The sequence below is a fragment of the Notolepis coatsorum genome (assembly GCF_963971535.1).
Source record: "Notolepis coatsorum genome assembly, chromosome: 12".
NCBI classification, from domain to species: Eukaryota; Metazoa; Chordata; class Actinopteri; order Aulopiformes; family Paralepididae; genus Notolepis; species Notolepis coatsorum.
The window spans coordinates 96,369,059-96,392,464 of NC_140176.1; the positions used below are offsets into that span (position 1 = coordinate 96,369,059).

The 23,406-nt window shown below is 43.7% G+C and overlaps 1 protein-coding gene across 3 annotated transcripts in view; it reads left to right on the forward strand.

The window, feature by feature from the left end:
* pam (peptidylglycine alpha-amidating monooxygenase) overlaps window positions 1-23,406 on the forward strand; it is a 285,043-nt gene that overhangs the window by 242,924 nt on the left and 18,713 nt on the right. For 2 of the 3 annotated variants that reach the window (XM_084326103.1, XM_084326104.1), the window contains exons 23-25: window positions 10,367-10,420; window positions 17,315-17,740; window positions 21,487-21,546. In XM_084326103.1, coding sequence (XP_084182229.1) covers window positions 10,367-10,420; window positions 17,315-17,740; window positions 21,487-21,546 — 540 coding nt within the window. The remainder of the gene's footprint in view (window positions 1-10,366; window positions 10,421-17,314; window positions 17,741-21,486; window positions 21,547-23,406) is intronic. The other variant, XM_084326105.1, reaches the window with a different exon arrangement.

Here is a 23,406-nt window from a genome sequence, read left to right on the forward strand (position 1 = left end):
CGTAGCCTAAGAAAGTACATATTGCAGTTCTACTTTATAAAATGCTAATTGTAAATATGTTTGGCAATGTTAATAATATGAGAAAGTCCACATTACAGTTCTACTTTTGTTTTGATGTGAAAAGTGATGCTGCATAAGATGACTGCACTTAGCACTGACTGAGAAAATACATATTACAGTTCTACTTTGACGTTTTAATGTTGGACCAAAGCATTGCATGTAATTAGAATACAGGCAAATAAAAGTAATTTAGTTTAAAGTACAATCTTGGCTGTCTTTTTCTCTCAACGCTTCAATAGGTAGATCTTGCCTTCACAAAAAAAAAAAAAAAAAAGTGATCTTGGGCTTAAAAAGGTTGGTGACCACTGCAGTAGATTAAACGTAATCGCACATTAAAAAACGGATCACTCCAAAGTATGTCATTCACACACTCAAACTATTACAAACGTCAATAGAGTATGTTTCTATAGCCGAATTTAAATAAAAATTAAATGAAAGTGACTAGATCCTGGAGTTTAAGTACATTTTGCAGGTCAGAGGAGTTTGATCATATTTACAGAGGATGGCCAGATAATGTTGATATTTAAACATTTATAAACACAATACATGATCATGCGAATTCTTTTGTGTGTGTTACAACAATAAATAACTAAATGTTCAAAATAAATAACAAAGTCTAGACTTGTTTTTACAACTGCAATTCAATATTTTGTTATTACAGAGAGAGTTAAGTACCAAAAAAAGGTACCAGGAACTGGTACCGGTATTGGTTCAAATGTGAACGGAACCCAGTTTGTAACACACCTTAAAGCACCATGATAATTATCCAACATATGAAGACAATGGGCTGATGCATCAAGTATGAACTGCAGGGTTTTCACAAGGTCCTTGAAGAGCTTAAGTGCTTGCTTTTTTGTCAATAATTTTTTTAGCCAAGGTGCTTAAAAAGTCATTGAAATTCAAATCAACATAGAAATAAAAATTCACATAGAAAGTTTTGTTCATCCATGATAAAATAGTTCTGAGTCAAGAAATATATTTTTTTTTAATCTAAAGTGTATCTAATTGTCGGAAATTGGTTTTAAGCCATAAATATTGGATCCGATTGTCTTTTAAATAAAAAACAGCATTTAAAAGTTAATTGTATCCTTTTAAATGCCATTTTAAAATGGAAAATAGTGCTTAGAAAGTACTTGAAAGTCCTTGAATTTCATTTAGCAATATCTGTGGGAACCCTGGACAGTGTTTCCCATTAATTACCTAGAAGACTATGGCGGGCCGCCACAGTCTAATTGGTCCCGCCACAGTTTTATAATGAACCAAAAAAATTTATTAATATTTTTTTAAATATAAAGTTTGCCAATAGGGATGTATCAGTAGTATTGGCAGTGGTAGTAGTCGTAATAGTAATCCAGTATATTTCTTTATTTTCTAAAAAAATAAACCAGTTCAACACCGGTAACCACTTTTGCTTCATTTCTTTGATGGCTCAAATGTATGCTCTAGTCGATTTTGTGTTTTGAGCACAAAGTTCGTCATAGATCTAGCCTCTTTATTTTGCTCTCAAAGTGCACCAGATTGATGCATTTAACTTAAAAAAAAATTATAAAAAAGGGGGGGGGGGGGGGGGGGGCCGAGGTTCACCCACCACAGTCTCACAAAATCCTGTGGGAACCACTGCTGGAACTGTAACTAATAAAGTTCATGTTGATTGATGAACATGTTGATTGGGGAATAAACAGGGATTAGATGGTGTTTGTTCAGAAACTACTACTTTAAGACAAAACACACAGATATAAATCACACTGAAGACCCAGAAATAATCACTACCTCTTCCGGAGTGATTAGGAGATTCACAAGTGTAATATAATATTAAATGTCCAGGTAGGGAAATGAGGAGATATCCTGCAGCTGACTGGGGAAATAGGTCTGAAAACAGATCAAACCTAACTTTCACAACGGTGTGAACGCTCAATGGTGGCCTGTGTTGGAAAGTAATTGCTTGATTTAACGTGATGTACTGACAAAACAAATGTTTCAAACAATGTAAGCGTTCTGCCGACAGAGACTAGAAGTAAGAGAGTTAGACTAAGATATGAGGAAGCAGCTAATAGTTATGATAAGACTAGAAGTAAGAGAGTTAGAATAAGATATGAGGAAGCAGCTAATATGTATAAGAGACTAGAACTGAGGGAGAATAGGTTAGGCAGGAAGCAGATAATTATGTATAAGAGACTAGAAGTAAGAGAGTTAGACTAAGGCGTCAGTTACACCTAGGGTGTTTTCGTTTCGTTTTCAGGATGAGTTTCGCTTTTCCAGGTTGCAACGTAGTGGCAGCCGAGTTAGATTTTCGTTTTGCCTCCTGAGCACTTTCGTTTGCCTCCTGAGCACAGTGATGTAGTACAATGCCAAAGCAGTAGGTGGCAGTAGGTGGCGAACATGAAGGCAATTTTCAACCAATCAGAACTTGAATGTGCCAATACACTTCCTGCAAAAGAAATACACAAGCCGCCATCTTTAAATGCCTCCTTGAGCTATTTAGCCACTGTAGCACTTATTTTTCAGCAAAGAACGTGCAATAAACAAAACGGATACATTCACTGTGTGTTCTGCCTCTCATTTGTTGATGAAACAAAACTAACATCAACACAATTGAACACCAAAAGCGGAGTTTAGTCTCATCGGCGCCGATTTTGTTAGCTTACATGCTAACGTGAATGGAATATGCCAATATAACAGTAAAGCATTGTGGCTAGCAGCTAACGTTAGCTCACGTTAGTTAGCCAGCCAGCACCAAACTGATGATATCGGGAGCTATCAGTAGCTAGATAACATTAGAGACAACGCCTCATGTATTAAACAAAAGTGAATAGATGACTGGGCCATTTTGGTGCTTGTTATGTTGAAAGAGGAGCTCTGAGCTAACAGGGTCTGGTAGCTACGGTAGGTAGCTAACGTTAGCTCACGTTAGCCAGCCAGCACAAAACTGATGATATAAGGAGCTATCAGTAGCTAGATAACATTAGAGACAACGCCTCATGTATTAAACAAAAGTGAATAGATGACTGGGCCATTTTGTTTAATGCTTGTTATGTTGAAAGAGGAGCTCTGAGCTGCTCATGCAATCGACTCTTGCGTGGCTGCTGGTTTGTTGACATGCATGTTGGGAGGCGGAGGATTTGGCCATGGTCTCTACTGCGCATGGGCATTGGGCAAAACGGCTCCGCGCAGATTACACGACACGTTGTCGGCGAGTTTTGGCGTTTTTCCAAAACGGAAACACAATTTCAGTGTTGTCAGTAGGGCAACGCGTTTTCCTGCCAAAACGGCATTTCTATTTAACACTATGGTCGCCAAAAACGCCGTAGCACGTCTTAACCCCGCCATGCTCATTCTGCCAAAGACGCCGTACCACGTCTTTGATATCAATATTTCAAAAATCTGTGATCGAAATCATATTTCTCCCCCGGAGACTTGAGATCTACTGTTGATCCCCTCTCAACTCTCCAACGGTTCAAGAGCGCCATCTGGTGGCTGATCGGCGGATCGCCCAGAGCGGAAACAGGAAATGGAAGCTGGTGCTCATTCCAATTCGGTCCGATCACTCGGTAATAGTCCCAGGACTCGAGCTAGACACAACGGATAGCAATCCGTTACCAATAACTCGATAAACAACATGATTTGGACATATATACTATTATACAACCTGGAAATGGATCGCATATTTCTACATCCCATAATAGGAATATTTCTGTTCCACGCTCATCACCCAACGCTATGAGGAAGCTACGGTAAGATTCAGCGTTATTTTTTAACGTGTTCGATACTAACTGCTCTAATGATCATATCACCCACACTAGATGAATCATCTAACGTTGGCCACGGAATTATAAACGACCCCCCCCCCCATCCGTCCATTTGACATTTTTATCTCGCGCAGATTCCTATCAAACTGTATTTGATCATCAATATAATGCATTTGGGGCTATAAATCACGTTCTGGAGAAAGCTGCAGAAAACGATAAAAACATACTTATACTTTAGACCGTATTTTAGTATGAATATGTGAATGAAAAAGTATAACGTTGCTACACCCTGAACAATAGATACTTGACGTTGAATGGGCCATAGTAATGTCAATTTAGCAATACAATTAAAAAAAGTTATAGCCCTGCAAAGAAGGTAAACATCCCCATAGACAAATAGAGCTGGCGGAGGATGGTATATTAAGAATATAAGCCTGGCGACCAAAGTGTTAACAGGGACAGCAAACGTATTCATTCAGCAACAAAACAAAAACAAAAATACCTAGTCTAACCATGGCCTAAGATATGAGGAAGCCGATAATATGTAAGACTAACTAAGGGAGAATAAGTCGGGCAGGAAGCTTGGTGAAGATTGTTTTCGTAAGGATTCAATGACGTTTTAGCATTTCTGTCTATGGTAATTAACTGCTGCTGAAGCGGAAAGGTAATCGGAGAGAACTGAGGAAGCTGTAGATGCAGGTTTTGGGTTGTGTGGAAATTACTGGAGAGGAAATGCAGGGGCCGTTGAGAGAGGCTTTCACACCCTCTCAGAGCCATGAGGAATCATCGAGTTATATCAGAATGGGATGAGGATACATGTACTTTGAAGAACAATACAAATGTATTAAAAGATAATTGAAAGAAAAAAATAATGGGATGAGGAGTGGAGAATAACTCTATATTTTACAATGTATATACATATTTTAGAATGTATATCCCTGACTGTATTCTTATTCTTATTTGTGATTTTTGACTGCTCACAATAAACATTTACGCTTTTTTTTTTTTTTTTTTGCTGAATTTCCCCCGGGATCAATAAAGTACTACTATTCTAAGATATGAGGAAGCAGCTAATAATGTATAAGAGACTAGAAGTAAGGGAGTTAGACTAAGATATGCTGTTAAGTTCCATCCATACTGTATATGAATCACTCTCTGTCGTAACCACTTGTTCTGCCATGCAGTGTGAGGAAGGGTTCTGCACATTCACAACATGAGCAGAGGAACTTTTAAATTAGTAGAGGTGTGCTTTAAATGAGCAGAGGAGTGCTTTAAATGAGCAGAGGAGTGCTTTAAATGAGCAGAGGTGTGCTTTAAATGAGCAGAGGAGTGCTTTAAATGAGCACAGGTGTGCTTTAAATGAGCAGAGGAGTGCTTTAAATGAGTAGAGGTGTGCTTTAAATGAGCAGAGGTGTGCTTTAAATGAGTAGATGAGTGCTTTAAATGAGCAGAGGAGTGCTTTAAATGAGCAGAGGAGTGCTTTAAATGAGTAGAGGAGTGCTTTAAATGAGCAGAGGAGTGCTTTAAATGAGCAGAGGAGTGCTTTAAATGAGCAGAGGTGTGCTTTAAATGAGCAGAGGTGTGCTTTAAATGAGCAGAGGAGTGCTTGAAATGAGTAGAGGAGTGCTTTAAATGAGCAGAGGAGTGCTTGAAATGAGTAGAGGAGTGCTTTAAATGAGCAGAGGAGTGCTTGAAATGAGCAGAGGAGTGCTTTAAATGAGCACAGATGTGCTTTAAATGAGCAGAGGAGTGCTTTAAATGAGCAGAGGTGTGCTTTAAATGTGCAGAGGAGTGCTTTAAATGTGCAGAGGAGTGCTTTAAATGAGCAGAGGAGTGCTTTAAATGAGCAGAGGAGTGCTTTAAATGAGTAGAGGTGTGATTTAAATGAGCAGAGTGCTTTAAATGAGCAGAGGAATGCTTTAAATGAGCAGAGTGCTTTAAATGAGCAGAGGAATGCTTTAAATGAGCAGAGGTGTGCTTTAAATGAGCAGAGGGGTGCTTTAAATGAGCAGAGGAGTGCTTTAAATGAGCAGAGGAGTGCTTTAAATGAACAGAGGAGTGCTTGAAATGAGTAGAGGAGTGCTTTAAATGAGCACAGGTGTGCTTTAAATGAGTAGAGGGGTGCTTTAAATGAGTAGAGGAGTGCTTTAAATGAGCACAGGTGTGCTTTAAATGAGCAGAGGAGTGCTTTAAATGAGTAGAGGAGTGCTTTAAATGAGCACAGGTGTGCTTTAAATGAGTAGAGGAGTGCTTTAAATGAGCAGAGGAGTGCTTGAAATGAGCAGAGGAGTGCTTGAAATGAGTAGAGGAGTGATTTAAATGAGCACAGGTGTGCTTTAAATGAGCAGAGGAGTGCTTTAAATGAGCAGAGGAGTGCTTTAAATGTGCAGAGGAGTGCTTTAAATTAGCAGAGGAGTGCTTTAAATGAGCAGAGGAGTGCTTTAAATGAGCAGAGGAATGCTTTAAATGAGCAGAGTGCTTTAAATGAGCAGAGGAATGCTTTAAATGAGCAGAGGTGTGCTTTAAATGAGCAGAGGGGTGCTTTAAATGAGCAGAGGAGTGCTTTAAATGAGCAGAGGAGTGCTTTAAATGAGCAGAGGAGTGCTTTAAATGAACAGAGGAGTGCTTGAAATGAGTAGAGGAGTGCTTTAAATGAGCACAGGTGTGCTTTAAATGAGTAGAGGGGTGCTTTAAATGAGTAGAGGAGTGCTTTAAATGAGCACAGGTGTGCTTTAAATGAGCAGAGGAGTGCTTTAAATGAGCAGAGGAGTGCTTTAAATGAGTAGAGGAGTGCTTTAAATGAGCACAGGTGTGCTTTAAATGAGTAGAGGAGTGCTTTAAATGAGCAGAGGAGTGCTTGAAATGAGCAGAGGAGTGCTTGAAATGAGTAGAGGAGTGATTTAAATGAGCACAGGTGTGCTTTAAATGAGCAGAGGAGTGCTTTAAATGAGCAGAGGAGTGCTTTAAATGTGCAGAGGAGTGCTTTAAATTAGCAGAGGAGTGCTTTAAATGAGCAGAGGAGTGCTTTAAATGAGCAGAGGTGTGCTTTAAATTAGCAGAGGAGTGCTTTAAATTAGTAGAGGAGTGCTTTAAATGAGCAGAGTGCTTTAAATGAGCAGAGGAGTGCTTTAAATGAGCAGAGGAGTGCTTTAAATGAGCAGAGTGCTTTAAATTAGTAGAGGAGTGCTTTAAATGAGCAGAGTGCTTTAAATGAGCAGAGGAGTGCTTTAAATGAGCAGAGGAGTGCTTTAAATGAGCAGAGGAGTGCTTTAAATGAGCAGAGGTGTGCTTTAAATGAGCAGAGGAGTGCTTTAAATGAGCAGAGGAGTGCTTTAAATGAACAGAGGAGTGCTTTAAATGAGCAGAGGTGTGCTTTAAATGAGCAGAGGTGTGCTTTAAATGAGCAGAGGTGTGCTTTAAATGAGCAGAGGAGTGCTTTAAATGAGTAGAGGTGTGCTTTAAATGAGTAGAGTGCTTTAAATGAGTAGAGGTGTGCTTTAAATGAGCAGAGGAGTGCTTTAAATGAGCAGAGGAGTGCTTTAAATGAGCAGAGGAGTGCTTTAAATGAGCAGAGGAGTGCTTTAAATGAGCAGAGGTGTGCTTTAAATGAGTAGAGGTGTGCTTTAAATGAGTAGAGGAGTGCTTTAAATGAGCAGAGGTGTGCTTTAAATGAGCAGAGGAGTGCTTTAAATGAGCAGAGGAGTGCTTTAAATGAGCAGAGGAGTGCTTTAAATGAGCAGAGGAGTGCTTTAAATGAGCAGAGGTGTGCTTTAAATGAGCAGAGGAACTTTGAAATGAGCAGAGGAGTGCTTTAAATGAGCAGAGGTGTGCTTTAAATGAGCAGAGGAGTGCTTTAAATGAGCAGAGGTGTGCTTTAAATGAGCAGAGGAGTGCTTTAAATGTGCCCAATTGAATGCTCCGTTGCTTCAGCTCTTGTTTTGAGAATGCGTAATTGACAAGCCTACGTTTGAGGCACAGCCTGGAAATGAGCTTGTTGAAATGTCACTCACTAGTACTTAATCTTTCAAAGGAAAAGATGGATTGGGTGGAAATGTGCTTTTGGGAAGCATTCACACTTGACAGAGTAGTGAATCGATTCACCGTGGCTATAACCTTTGAGGAGTGAATTGATTCACCGTGGCTATAACCTTTGAGGAATGAATTGATTGATTGAAAACGTTAATGAACAGATTGCAGAATGGGTACAGTACAGCTCAATACACACAATTGTTAACACTTTAAGGACCGGCCACGTATATATACGTGTTTCGGTGCCATGCGTTGTGGACCAGAGCCACGTATATGGCAAGTTGTTATTGTTTTATTCCATATTTATAACGCTATTAACGTCCGCGATCGAGATGCATGACCTACCCACATATTTGATTTTCGAAACATGCAATACCAGCCAGATCCGCTTAGGGGCGCCATCGCTCCACTGCAGTATCATTGAGGGCGATTGTAAAAAAATGTGGGCGGATCATATGAGCCTCGATTCCAAACGAAGACCCTCCATCTTTGATCCCGTTACCGAACGCATATTTCAGCCTGGAATAATGGGATTTATGATTAGCCAATGGACATATCGATCTACCAGAATCCGATGACTAATGAAGAAATGCTGCCGGCGATCACATGGCCTGACGGTAGGATACTATTCCCCCAAATTACAGCTGGATTGGACATTGTTTTAAAACCTAACGTGATCGATCACTGACATTGGCTATCTGAACGCACACTATATTGCTAATCAATAATACTAATTGGCGTTCCCCGCCGCCCCCATTTCATCCATAGATGCTCTGTAATAGTCTGGATGCTACGCAGTTTGTTTTATTTCATTCGTATATATACAGCAGAAATGGCGTTTGATATAACGGCGCCAACATTTAGCCTATTATCTAGCTTCCTGGAAAAAAGACGAGACGAAAAGCGCGATAAACCTTATATTCACGACGCTATAAAATGACAACCAACCGATGGATTTTTATTTTCTTTAAGCCATTATGAAGGCACGGTTTATGCACTCAAGTGACAATGAGAATGGACAGATAGCAATACTATAAATTATATATATAGCTCTTAGAGAATTATTAAGGACTCGAGCCACCCGAACAACTGCCTCTTTGAACTGCTGCGGTCAGGCAAGCGATACCGGAGTCTTAAGGCGAGCACAGAAAGACTCAGAAGAAGCTTCTATCCCCAGGCCATCAGGCTGCTAAACGAACAATAAACACTATGCAACAACCATCAAATGCACACAGCACACACACCCACACGCACACACTCACTTAAACAAACAACACACTGCAGCACCCACTCTCCACACTTTAGATCACACAAACACACTTTATAATTATTGATAAAGGATTTGCACTACAACTCGTGCACCTACTGTAAATTGTACCTAAATTGCACCTCATCCCATTTCTGCCTTGCACTATATAGTATTGTATATTAGTACACTGCATAGTATTGTATATTATATGGTAACTCAGTTATGTCTATTCTGCATCGAACATTGTACATATGTCTATACTGAAAACTGTGACCTCATTTTTTTTCTTCTAATTTACATGCTATACTATGTTATTTTATTTCATACTTATCTTGTCTTGCACAGTCTCTGGAGCGTAACAGTAAGAAGCATTTTGTATAAAAGTATTCTGTACTTCTGTATGACAACTATTAAAGAAACTTAAACTTGAACTTGAACCTCTGAGGCATAAATCGCAGCAAGACTGTGGTCGCCAAAGTGTTAAGGGGATGCAGACCAGAGAAAGACTTTCATCTTGTTTACGTCAGGGTCCCCCATTTTCAATTCATAATGACATTTATGACATACACAGTCAATTTCGCAGAGTAAATTTGACTCGAACTGAGTACATTTGACTCAAACTGAGTAAAGTTGTACTCAGTTTGAGTAAAATTTACTCTGCAAAATTGACTGTACACAATATACAGATGACATACATGATATACAGTACCGTAGCTATAACCTTTGATGTAGTGAATCACTGTGGCTATAACCTTTGATGTAGTGAATCACCATGGCTATAACCTTTGATCTAGTGAATCACCATGGCTATAACCTTTGATCTAGTGAATCACCATGGCTATAACCTTTGATGTAGTGAATCACCATGGCTATAACCTTTGATCTAGTGAATCACCATGGCTATAACCTTTGATCTAGTGAATCACCATGGCTATAACCTTTGATGTAGTGAATCACCATGGCTATAACCTTTGATCTAGTGAATCACCATGGCTATAACCTTTGATGTAGTGAATCACCATGGCTATAACCTTTGATGTAGTGAATCACCATGGCTATAACCTTTGATCTAGTGAATCACCATGGCTATAACCTTTGATGTAGTGAATCACCATGGCTATAACCTTTGATGTAGTGAATCACCATGGCTATAACCTTTGATCTAGTGAATCACCATGGCTATAACCTTTGATGTAGTGAATCACCATGGCTATAACCTTTGATGTAGTGAATCACCATGGCTATAACCTCTGCTTCCATCTCTTTCCATCCTTTCCCTCAGAGGGTGAACATCGCTCTGTCAAGAAAGGTGGAATAGAAGTCCAGGAAATTGAAGGTAAACTAATCCTATAATCTAATATTATCCTATTATCCAAAAAAGAAGAAATGCATTCATTCATTTGGCATGGTTCTAATAAACATTTAAAAAAGGCTCATTCTGGCCACGTGCCTTCATCAGAACCAATGCCAGATTCATACATGTTTCTGTAAAGACAGGAGTGCCTTGGTCTTGTTGTTTTGTGTATTATATTGTTAAAGCCCACTATCAAATGGACTGCATTTATATAGCAGCTTTTATCCAAAGCACTTGACAATTTATGCCTCACATTCACCCATTCATTCACACACCGACGGCGGGGGCGACCATGCAAGGTGCCAACCTGCTCATCGGGAGCAGTTAGGGGTTAAGTGTCTTGCTCAAGGACACTTTGACACGCTGCCCGGGAGGAGCCGGAATTGAACTGGGAACCTTCTGATTACCAGACGACCGCTCTACCTCCTGAGCCACTGTCACGCCTAAAGGGCACCAAAGAGCACCAGAGAGCATGTTCCTAACAGTGATGTTTTACTCTGTGTATCCCAGCAGCCTCCCAGTTCCTCTTCTTTCTACTGATTTTATATCATCTGTCTGCCATTCAATGTATTCACTTAATATTCTCTTCAGGTAGAGTTTTTTTTGGTTTGTTTGTTCTCAGTCACCCTGTCCCCTCTGACTGATGTGCTCAGTTGTCAAAATGGAATTCATTACTTAAGTGACACTTTATTTGTGGAACGTGTTTAGCGGATATTTGCTTGATTTCAATCACTGACATGGCTTAAAACCCTTTCACTACCACACTACAGACGGTTAACCGTCTGTAGTGTGGGACTTCTAAATATCCCAAGGCAAAGACTCTTCTAAATATCCCAAGGCAAAGACTCTTCTAAATATCCCAAGGCAAAGACTCTTCTAAATATCCCAAGGCAAAGACTCTTCTAAATATCCCAAGGCAAAGACTCTTCTAAATATCCCAAGGCAAAGACTATTTTCTAAATATCTGAAAGCAAAGACTCTTCTAAATATCCCAAGGCAAAGACTCTTCTAAATATCCCAAGGCAATGACTCTTTTCTAAATATCCCAAGGCAAAGACTATTTTCTAAATATCCCAAGGCAAAGACTCTTCTAAATATCCCAAGACAAAGACTATTTTCTAAATATCCCAAGGCAAAGACTATTTTCTAAATATCCCAAGGCAAAGACTCTTTTCTAAATATCCCAAGACAAAGACTCTTCTAAATATCCCAAGACAAAGACTATTTTCTAAATATCCCAAGACAAAGACTATTTTCTAAATATCCGAAAGCAAAGACTCTTCTAAATATCCCAAGGCAAAGACTCTTTGGGGGGGTCATCAAAGAGAAGCCGCCTGTTATAACTCCCCACCACAGTTAGGACCGCTGAAACCCGCCCAATGTTCTGTCGTCGACTAAAAACACACTTCTTCAATCAATATCTGAAATGGGAAAAAATAAGGTATTTTACTATTATACACTCTGCTACTAAGGAATCTACCTTGCTTATAGTACTACCTACTATGCACTCAAGTCTGTAGCGCTCAAGTTTGACGGACAATATTACCCTTAGCTGCCAGAGTTGCACCCTTCCTGCTGACTTGTTGTACCCTTCCTGCTGACTTGTTGCACCCTTCCTGCTGACTTGTTGCACCCTTCCTCCTGACTTGTTGTACCCTTCCTGCTGACTTGTTGTACCCTTCCTCCTGACTTGTTGCACCCTTCCTGCTGACTTGTTGTACCCTTCCTGCTGACTTGTTGCACCCTTCCTGCTGACTTGTTGCACCCTTCCTGCTGACTTGTTGTACCCTTCCTGCTGACTTGTTGTACCCTTCCTCCTGACTTGTTGTACCCTTCCTGCTGACTTGTTGCACCCTTCCTCCTGACTTGTTGTACCCTTCCTCCTGACTTGTTGTACCCTTCCTCCTGACTTGTTGTACCCTTCCTCCTGACTTGTTGTACCCTTCCTGCTGACTTGTTTCACCCTTCCTCCTGACTTGTTGTACCCTTCCTGCTGACTTGTTGTACCCTTCCTGCTGACTTGTTGTACCCTTCCTCCTGACTTGTTGTACCCTTCCTCCTGACTTGTTGTACCCTTCCTGCTGACTTGTTGTACCCTTCCTGCTGACTTGTTGTACCCTTCCTCCTGACTTGTTGTACCCTTCCTGCTGACTTGTTGTACCCTTCCTCCTGACTTGTTGTACCCTTCCTGCTGACTTGTTGTCCCTCTGGTGTTGTGATCGTGGTATTCACTGACCTTTGGGAAGTATTTTGACATGTACATGGGTACCTTGGTCGCGTAGTGTATCTTGTAGACCAGGCCCATTGCAAGTTGCTGTACTCTGTCGTCTACTCTAAGCCATCCTAGGTTGTCAAAGTGTGCAGGGGTGAGGTGGGTTCTAGGAGTCAGGTCAAGCAGTAGTCTGACTAGCTTGTTTTGAGATGTTTGTAATTTGTTTTTTAGTGCCTTTGAGGTGCTTTGGTACCATGAGGTGCAAGCATAGTCGTAGTACCCTTGAATGAGTGCTCCTGCTAGAGTCTTCAGGGTATTCTTGTTTACCAGAGAGGAGATCCGGTACAAGAATCTAGTTTGTTGGTTGACTTTTTTTTATTACATTGGATGCCATTTTGTCACAGGAAAGATTAGCCTCTAGGATGGAACCCAGGTAGGTAATTTCATCTTTCCTTGTGACAATATTGTCACCCACTGTAACCGAGAAGCCGTCGGTCTTGCTGAGTTTGTTATTTGAACCAAAGAGAATGGATTCTGTTTTGCCCATGTGTAATGATAGTTTGTAGTAGTAGTAGAGGGAGCTCCACAAATCATGTTAAACCCAGATTCGGCTCAAACAAGGGACTAAACACGTTTCGCAATTATGCCACATCAATGTGGAACGCCCTACCCAAAGCTGTAAAGGAATGTGAATCACTACCCACTTTCAAAAACACTCTGAAAAAACACCTACGGGAGACTGCAATTCGAAACTGGCCCCTACAAATGTCCTAACCCAGTTGCACAGTAAATGACCAAGTATGGCTTTGTCAGTATTCCAATGTACAGTGTACAGTGTCCCCCCCCCCCCCCCTACCCAACCCCCCCCCCCCCCCCCCCCCCCCCCCCCCTCCACCTGCAATGTACAGCACCCACCCACCCACCCAGCCCCACCCCACCCACCCAACCTCCTCCAATGTACAGTTTCTACGTCAAATGTATATACACTCTTTTTCTGGACACTTTTGTATCACAAACAGTACTGTATTTGCAAATCTGATATGTCATAAATGTATAGATGTAGCAGTACTGTCTATCTGTATGTCATATATGTTATGATGAATTGAAAATGGGGGACCCTGATGTAAACAAGACGAAAGTCTTTCTCTGGTCTGCATCCCCTTAACAATTTTATGTATTGAACTGTACTGTACTGTACCCATTCTGCAATCTGTTAATAAACTTTTCAATCAATTCAATCAATCAATCCTCCTGACTTGTTGCACCCTTCCTGCTGACTTGTTGTACCCTTCCTCCTGACTTGTTGTACCCTTCCTCCTGACTTGTTGTACCCTTCCTCCTGACTTGTTGTACCCTTCCTCCTGACTTGTTGTACCCTTCCTCCTGACTTGTTGTACCCTTCCTCCTGACTTGTTGTACCCTTCCTCCTGACTTGTTGTACCCTTCCTCCTGACTTGTTGTACCCTTCCTCCTGACTTGTTGTACCCTTCCTCCTGACTTGTTGTACCCTTCCTGCTGACTTGTTGCACCCTTCCTCCTGACTTGTTGTACCCTTCCTGCTGACTTGTTGCACCCTTCCTCCTGACTTGTTGCACCCTTCCTCCTGACTGATTGATTGATTGATTGAAAAGTTTATTAACAGATTGCAGAATGGGTACAGTACAGTACAGCTCAATACATACAATTGTTAAGGGGATGCAGACCAGAGAAAGACTTTCGACTTGTTTACATCAGGGTCCCCCATTTTCAATTCATCATAACATATATGACATACATGACATACAGATAGACAGTACTGCTACATCTATACATTTATGACATATCAGATTTGCAAATACAGTACTGTTTGTGATACAAAAGTGTCCAGAAAAGGAGTGTATATACATTTGGCATAGAAACTGTACATTGGAGGAGGTTGGTTGGGTGGGGTGGGGTTGGGTGGGTTGGGTGAGGGCTGTACATTGGAGGTGGGGGGGTGGGGGGGGGGGGGGGGGGGGGGGGGGGGGGGGGGGGGGGGGGGGGGGGGGGGGGGGGGGGGGGGGGGGGGGGGTTGGGAAGGGGACACACACACATTTTACACTGTACATTGGAATATTGACAAAGCCTTACTTGGTCATTTACTGTACAACTAGGTTAGGACATTTGTAGGGGCCAGTTTCGAATTGCAGTCTCACGTAGGTGTTTTTTGAGAGTGTTTTTGAAGGTGGGTAGTGATTCACATTCCTTTACAGCTTTAGGCAGGGCGTTCCACATTGATGTGGCATAATTGCGAAACGTGTTTAGTCCCTTGTTTGATCCGAATCTGGGTTTTACATGATTTGTGGAGCTCCCTCTGGTGTTGTGATCGTGGTATTCACTGACCTTTGGGAAGTATTTTGACATGTACATGGGTACCTTGGTCGCGTAGTGTATCTTGTAGACCAGGCCCATTGCAAGTTGCTGTACTCTGTCGTCTACTCTAAGCCATCCTAGGTTGTCAAAGTGGGCAGGGGTGAGGTGGGTTCTAGGAGTCAGGTCAAGTAGTAGTCTGACTAGCTTGTTTTGAGATGTTTGTAATTTGTTTTTTAGTGCCTTTGAGGTGCTTTGGTACCATGAGGTGCAAGCATAGTCGTAGTACCCTTGAATGAGTGCTCCTGCTAGAGTCTTCAGGGTATTCTTGTTTACCAGAGAGGAGATCCGGTACAAGAATCGCGTTCGTTGGTTGACTTTTTTTATTACATTGGATGCCATTTTGTCACAGGAAAGATTAGCCTCTAGGATGGAACCCAGGTAGGTAATTTCATCTTTCCTTGTGATAATATTGTCACCCACTGTAACCGAGAAGCCGTCGGTCTTGCTGAGTTTGTTATTTGAACCGAAGAGAATGGACTCTGTTTTGCCCATGTGTAATGATAGTTTGTTGTCGGCGAGCCATATGCAGATTTTGCCTAGTTCCGAGCTGAGGGCTTTTTCAACCTGTAACTTGTTCTTGTCAGAGACCAGCAGGGCTGAGTCGTCCGCAAACAGGAACAAGTTGCAGTCACAAGCTGACGACATGTCATTTGCATAAATTAGGAATAGTAGCGGTCCTAGTATGCTTCCTTGTGGAACACCACAGCTCACTGTGAGGGGGGGGGATAGTGTACCGTTTACTTCCACCATCTGTTCCCTCCCCTCCAGGTAGGATTGTATCCAGCTCACTGATAAACTATCAAAACCAATTGCTTTTAGCTTGTCAATCAGAATGGTGTGATTGACAGTGTCGAAGGCCTTTTGTAGGTCCAGCATGACCATGCCGCAGTATTTGCCCGCGTCCACCTCTTGTTTGATGTGGTCGTTCAAGTAGAGAAGGCATGTGTCAGTGGAGTGGGATGTTCTGAAGCCAGATTGGAATTCGTAGATTAGATTTTTTTCCGCGAGGTACTTTTCGATCTGTTCGTATACTATTTTTTCCATGACTTTCGAGAATGATGTAAGGATAGAAACAGGGCGGTAGTTACCCGGGTCTAATTTGCTGCCCTTTTTGTGCAGGGGTGTTACTCTCGCAATTTTGAAGTCCTTGGGGACGTGTCCCTGTTTTATGGAGAGGTTTATTATGTGTGTGATGACTGGGGTGATGGCTGCTGCTGAGTCTCTGAGGAATTTGGAGGGGATGTTGTCATGGCCAGTGGCCTTGTTTGGTTGGAGGGCGCTCAGTTTTTTGAGTACCTCATCTGTAGTTACTATTTCCAGTTTGAAGTCGTCTTTGTGGACGCCTAGGTTCTTGTAGTATGCTACTATGTGTTCTACCCCATACTGCCCTGAGTGGGAGGGTAGTTTGTTTACCAGTGTTGTGGCTATGTTTGTGAAGAAAGTGTTTAAGTAATTGGCTACATCCAGCTTGTCTGTGATGAGCGTGTTGTCCGTCTTTATGTTTATGTTTGAGAACCTGGTTTTGAGTTTTTTACTGCAGCCTAGTTGATTGTTGAGTAATTTCCAAAGTTCACGTATATTCACGTGGTCTTGGAGTTCACTGCTCGTACTTGTTGTACCCTTCCTCCTGACTTGTTGTACCCTTCCTCCTGACTTGTTGTACCCTTCCTCCTGACTTGTTGCACCCTTCCTCCTGACTTGTTGCACCCTTCCTCCTGACTTGTTGTACCCTTCCTCCTGACGTGTTGTACCCTTCCTCCTGACTTGTTGTACCCTTCCTCCTGACTTGTTGTACCCTTCCTCCTGACTTGTTGTACCCTTCCTGCTGACTTGTTGCACCCTTCCTTCTGACTTGTTGCACCCTTCCTCCTGACTTGTTGTACCCTTCCTGCTGACTTGTTGCACCCTTCCTCCTGACTTGTTGCACCCTTCCTCCTGACTTGTTGTACCCTTCCTCCTGACTTGTTGTACCCTTCCTCCTGACTTGTTGTACCCTTCCTCCTGACTTGTTGTACCCTTCCTCCTGACTTGTTGTACCCTTCCTCCTGACTTGTTGTACCCTTCCTGCTGACTTGTTGTAGCCTTCCTCCTGACTTGTTGTACCCTTCCTCCTGACTTGTTGCACCCTTCCTCCTGACTTGTTGTACCCTTCCTCCTGACTTGTTGTACCCTTCCTCCTGACTTGTTGTACACAACTTGTAAGTCTCTTTGGATAAAAGCGTTCAGCTACATGTAAACGTATAAATGTCCCACTTTCTCCTCATGTCCTTTAGAAACTGAGACCTTTATCCAAACCAACCTGAAGCCCCTCCACAAGGTGTCTGTGTCCATGGCTGTGGCCCAGCAGAAGCTCCCAGTGGCCCCAGTGAAGCATCCCCAGGCCCCCCAGCCCCCAGCCCAGGTCCACCTCCAGCATGAGCTGCCAGCGGCCCCAGTGAAGCAGCCCCAGGCCCCCCAGCCTCCAGCCCAGGTCCACCTCCAGCAGGAGCTGCCAGTGAAGCAGCCCCAGGCCCCCCAGCCTCCAGCCCAGGTCCACCTCCAGCAGCAGGACGAGGAGGAGAAGCGGAAAGCAGCAGCCAAGCAGAGCGGCCAGCAGGGGGCGTCCCCGGCCATCGTCACCACCCTGCTGCTCATCCCCCTGGTGCTGGTCATCTCCATAGGAGTCTTCATCCGCTGGAGGAAGAGCAGGATGTACACAGGTGAGGTATTCAAATGGAAGACTTTCTAGGATTGGAAAAGTTATAGGAAAATGTTTTTGAAGATATCTGTGAAGTGTTAAATGTCACACGTGGCTGCTGCCTTGGTGGATCTGGATACCGTTTGAGGGAATAATAACTATAATAACAAATATCATGATTCCTTTTAAAGCTGCAATAGGTAACTTTGGAGATAAATGAGCAAGAGTGAGTTTACCTGCACAGCAGACATAGAGCTCTGCACACCAAGGTGTTCCACAGACTCCCAGAGGCACATAGAGCTCTGCACACCAAGGTGTTCCACAGACTCCCAGAGGCACATAGAGCTCTGCACACCAAGGTGTTCCACAGACTCCCAGAGGCACATAGAGCTCTGCACACCAAGGTGTTCCACAGACTCCCAGAGGCACATAGAGCTCTGCACACCAAGGTGTTCCACAGACTCCCAGAGGCACATAGAGCTCTGCACACCAAGGTGTTCCACAGACTCCCAGAGGCACATAGAGCTCTGCACACCAAGGTGTTCCACAGACTCCCAGAGGCACCAGCAGACATAGAGCTCTGCACACCAAGGTGTTCCACAGACTCCCAGAGGCACCAGCAGACATAGAGCTCTGCACACCAAGGTGTTCCACAGACTCCCAGAGGCACCAGCAGCTTTAAGCTGAATCTTTCAAAAAACATTATTAAGAAAAGATCTCCCAGGGGTGGCTGGGTAGCGCAGTGGACTAAGCACTCGCCTACCACCGCAGAGACTCTGGGATCGAATCCAGCTGTCAGCGGTACCTCCGGCTTGGTCAGTCGTCCCTACAAACACAATTGGCAGTGATAGCGGGTGGGAAGCCGGTGGGGTTTGTGTCCTGGTCGTTGTAAACTGCGACTCCTACTGGTCGGTCGGGGCGCCTGTTCAGCAGGGAGGGGATCGGGGGGAACCTCTGCACGCGTTACGTTCCCCCAGTGAGAGTCCTCGCTGTCGGGTGAAAAGAAGCGGCTGGCTGACTCCACATGTATCGGAGGAGGCATGTGGTAGTTCTACACCCTCCCCAGGCCGACAGTGGGGCAACGACCAGGAAGGGAATTGGCATAACGACTAAATTGGGATGGGAGAAAAAATACAGAAAAAAGAGAACAAAAAAATTATATAAAAAAATTTAAATAAATCGGTCAGGTGGCGTAGCGGAGATTGCGCTCGTCACCAACGCAGGAGATGCTGGGTTCGAGCCCAGCTCTCAGCGTTGCTACCAGCTTGGCTGGTCGTTCATACTAATACAATTGGCAGTGTTAGGGGTGGGAAGCTGGTGGGTGGGGATCGGACGTTGTGGACAGCGACGCCTACAGGTCAGGTCTCGGCGCTTGCTCAGCGGGGCAGGACTTGGTGGATAGCGTGCCGTCCCACACGTTACACTTCACCAATGAGAGCCCTCGCTGCCAAGTGAAAAGACGTCACTGGCAGTCGCCGTACGTATCGGAGGAAGCGTGCGGTCGGCTTCGGGACGCCTTGTACCGACTCATGGGAGAACATGCATACAGCAGCCAGGTAGGGGAGGGGGGGGATTGGCATGGCGACTAAAATTGGGACGGGGAGAAAAACAGAAAAATCGGAGAAAGGGAAATAAAAAATAATAATAAAAAATTTAAATAAAAGATATCCCAGAATAAAAGATATCCCAGCCTCTGATCGGCAGGTGGTTTTGCAATCTTTTACCGGGAACGCGATGGTGGTCTCAGTGTTCTGATGGACCAGGATGGTGGTCTCAGTGTTCTGATGGACCAGGATGGTGGTCTCAGTGTTCTGATGGACCAGGATGGTGGTCTCAGTGTTCTGATGGACCAGGATGGTGGTCTCAGTGTTCTGATGGACCAGGATGGTGGTCTCAGTGTTCTGATGGACCAGGATGGTGGTCTCAGTGTTCTGATGGACCAGGATGGTGGTCTCAGTGTTCTGATGGACCAGGATGGTGGTCTCAGTGTTCTGATGGACCAGGATGGTGGTCTCAGTGTTCTGATGGACCAGGATGGTGGTCTCAGTGTTCTGATGGACCAGGATGGTGGTCTCAGTGTTCTGATGGACCAGGATGGTGGTCTCAGTGTTCTGATGGACCAGGATGGTGGTCTCAGTGTTCTGATGCAGGGGGCTAATAAATATAATGTCCAAATATGAGACAATTCAAACTGAATTGTCCAAATATGAGACAATTCAAACTGAATTATAAGGAAATGATGTCCACGGCGTACAGGGATGAGGAATGGATTTGACATTCACGGGTGTTTGCACTTTTATTTTTTATTTCTTTCATGTTTTACATATATAGTTTTTGTATTTTGTTTTGGATATATATTTGTTTTGTAAAGTTTTAAATTAGTACACTTATTTGAGTAGTGGAAAAGGGCCTAGGATTAAATAAGTGTATACTTCTTCCTACTACTTTTCGAACATGTAAGTTGAGTTATGTTTTGCTTTTATTTTTATTTTTATTTTTATTTTTTTATTTAATTTCTTGAGATCAATGATTTGTTTTGATTTTATATTGTTTGTATTTATTTACATGTTCGAAATAAAGATTTAAAATCAAATATTTAAATTGTATCTGATGTTTTTGGCCTGTCATGTGGTGTTCCTAAGACCACCATCACGCTCAGTCAGAAGGTATTATTATACACAATGTGCCGATCAGAGGATGGGAAATCATTTGTATTATTTAAAATAGTTTTAATTCAGCTTAAAGCTTGCTGGTGCCTCTGGGATTGTGGGATATTGTGAATATCCTGATGAATGTTCTCAGTCAAGAAGAGGTTCAGTTAATAACAAGGTTTATTAACCAAACAGATAGAAATGTACAAATAGTAGTTAGAGAGAATGGCTGAGGGGCTCTCCCCAGGTGGTCAGCTGAAATGACCCAGGTAGAGAGACCTGGAATGTTGTTGAGAGGAGCCTATATAGTTAAAAGGGAGGGGGTGTGGTCCCATTTGATAGGTAAAATGGGTGGGGGGGGGGGCACAGGATAGGGGAGAAAGGGGAGGGGAATGTCTTTACATGAGGGAGTTGGGGAATCATTATATTATTCCACAGAGTCTGTGGAGAGCCTTTATTGCGCTGCACGGGCTTGAAAAGTGATGCAGAGAGCTTTGCTCGTTATTTTCTCCAAAGTTGCCTACTGCAGCTTTAACCCGTTCACTACCACACTACCAAAGGGTTAACCCTTTCACTGCAACAATACAGCAGGTTAACCCTTTCACCACCACACTACATACCTTCTGTAGTGTGGTAGGTAGGGGAAGGGTTAAGTCCAAAGTGATAGTTGTAGTTAGCCAATTATAAGACCTTGCATGGACATGCAAATTGGCTCTCAAACTTTTGCAGAGGAAATTGATTTTACATGCCATGAAATAGTCATGGTATTGGATCAACAAAAACTATGTGGGGAGGACATAGTGTAAAAAATAAATGTATGCAGAGAAAAACTGTTTACGTGGATCAATAAAGCAACACACTGGGGTTAAAGGCTGGGTATGTTACCTGCAGAGATGAGAGTATCCCTAATTGGATACAACATGTAGCGCGCCGCCATACCATATCTCTCTCCTGTGGGCCGGATCACAGAGAGCTCCGACAGGCCCAGAGAACCAGAGAAGCACCACAATGTTCCCAATGCTTCTGCACATCCTGTGAAATCCAATAGTGTTGGAGCTCTGAACATTCCCTCTCTCTCTTCTTCTTCTTCTTCTTTCTTTATTATTTCTTTTTACAGACGGCTGTGAAGTGAAGCTGGAGCCCAACTCTGCCGGAGGAATCCTGGGGAAACTGCGAGGTATGTTTTATTCCTTTTCATTCAGACTCTCTCTGCGCTACTCTCCGCTATCGATTCCCCTCTTGGGCCGGTGTGAGCCGCAAGTCAACGTTGTATACAGATTATTTGCCCGCCGTGTGTATCCGGAGTTCTGCTGGTCTGTTCTGTATGCTGACGGGCCATGGGGGGGGGGGCATGACAGGTGAGGAGGGGGGGCATGACAGGTGAGGGGGGGGGGCATGACAGGTGAGGATGGGGCCGTGACAGGTGAGGGGGGGGCATGACAGGTGAGGAGGGGGCCGTGACAGGTGAGGAAGTTCAGTGCTCGTCAAAACCTTGTCAGTTTTTGAGCTCTCTTGGACGAAGTGCAGCCGTTGCCCGCGAGGCGCGACACGGAGAGTTCCAGACGTCGTCACGTCCCCTGAGTGTGAGAGAGTCCAGACAGCAGACAGGGACCCAGGGTGGACCTGAGTGTGAGAGAGTCCAGACAGCAGACAGGGACCCAGGGTGGACCTGAGTGTGAGAGAGTCCAGACAGCAGACAGGGACCCAGGGTGGACCTGAGTGTGAGAGAGTCCAGACAGCAGACAGGGACCCAGGGTGGACCTGAGTGTGAGAGAGTCCAGACAGCAGACAGGGACCCAGGGTGGACCTGAGTGTGAGAGAGTCCAGACAGCAGACAGGGACCCAGGGTGGACCTGAGTGTGAGAGAGTCCAGACAGCAGACAGGGACCCAGGGTGGACCTGAGTGTGAGAGAGTCCAGACAGCAGACAGGGACCCAGGGTGGACCTGAGTGTGAGAGAGTCCAGACAGCAGACAGGGACCCAGGGTGGACCTGAGTGTGAGAGAGTCCAGACAGCAGACAGGGACCCAGGGTGGACCTGAGTGTGAGAGAGTCCAGACAGCAGACAGGGACCCAGGGTGGACCTGAGTGTGAGAGAGTCCAGACAGCAGACAGGGACCCAGGGTGGACCTGAGTGTGAGAGAGTCCAGACAGCAGACAGGGACCCAGGGTGGACGACACACCACGTCACCGAGCCTCATGCTGAGAGACGGGACCACACAGACGGCTGCACTGGGAACACACGTCAACGTCTAATGATCAGAAACGATGACAGGAGCTCTTGATCGGCGCAGGAACAATATACACGCTGGGTGTGTGATGATGGCTAAGATTTCTGAAGGCCTGATTTACTAAGATCCCAAATAAAGAGGACTAAATTGCATGTTTCGGTTGGTGTACATTTTGCAGGTGATACACAAAATGACAGCAGACGCAAATAGGATAAGATAAGATGTTCCTTTATTGATCCCCTTGGGAATAAGTGTGGTAGTATTTAAATGAGGGTCTTGGGAAAATAAAATTTGATCCGATAGAATTTGATACAATAAATTTTTTTTTATTAGAATTCTAGAATTAGATAGGTGTTAGTGGAAGAGGCAAATAATCATATTGTTGAGCTGAGTCAATGTTGTGCATAAAACAAGAAGAACCACACATACAATTAAGAGATGGAACATTTAAATTGTTCAATGGAGGACCCTGATGTAAACAAGACGAAAGTATTTCTCTGGTTTGCAGCTGTTTGTATTGAGCCGTACTGTATTGTACCCATTCTGCAATCTGTCAATACAGTTTTCAATCAATCAATGTGGGGTAACTCATAATAATCAATTATGCAAATGTGTTAATACGATTAAGAATTTATTACAACACGGTGGCGCAGTGGGCAAGGCGCTCACCACCAACGCAGGAGATGCTGGGTTTGAGCCCAGCTCTCGGCGTTGCTACCAGCTTGGCTGGTCGTTCATACTAATACAATTGGCAGTATTAGGGGGCGGGAAGCTGGTGGCGACTCCTACAGGTGGGAAAGCTGGTGG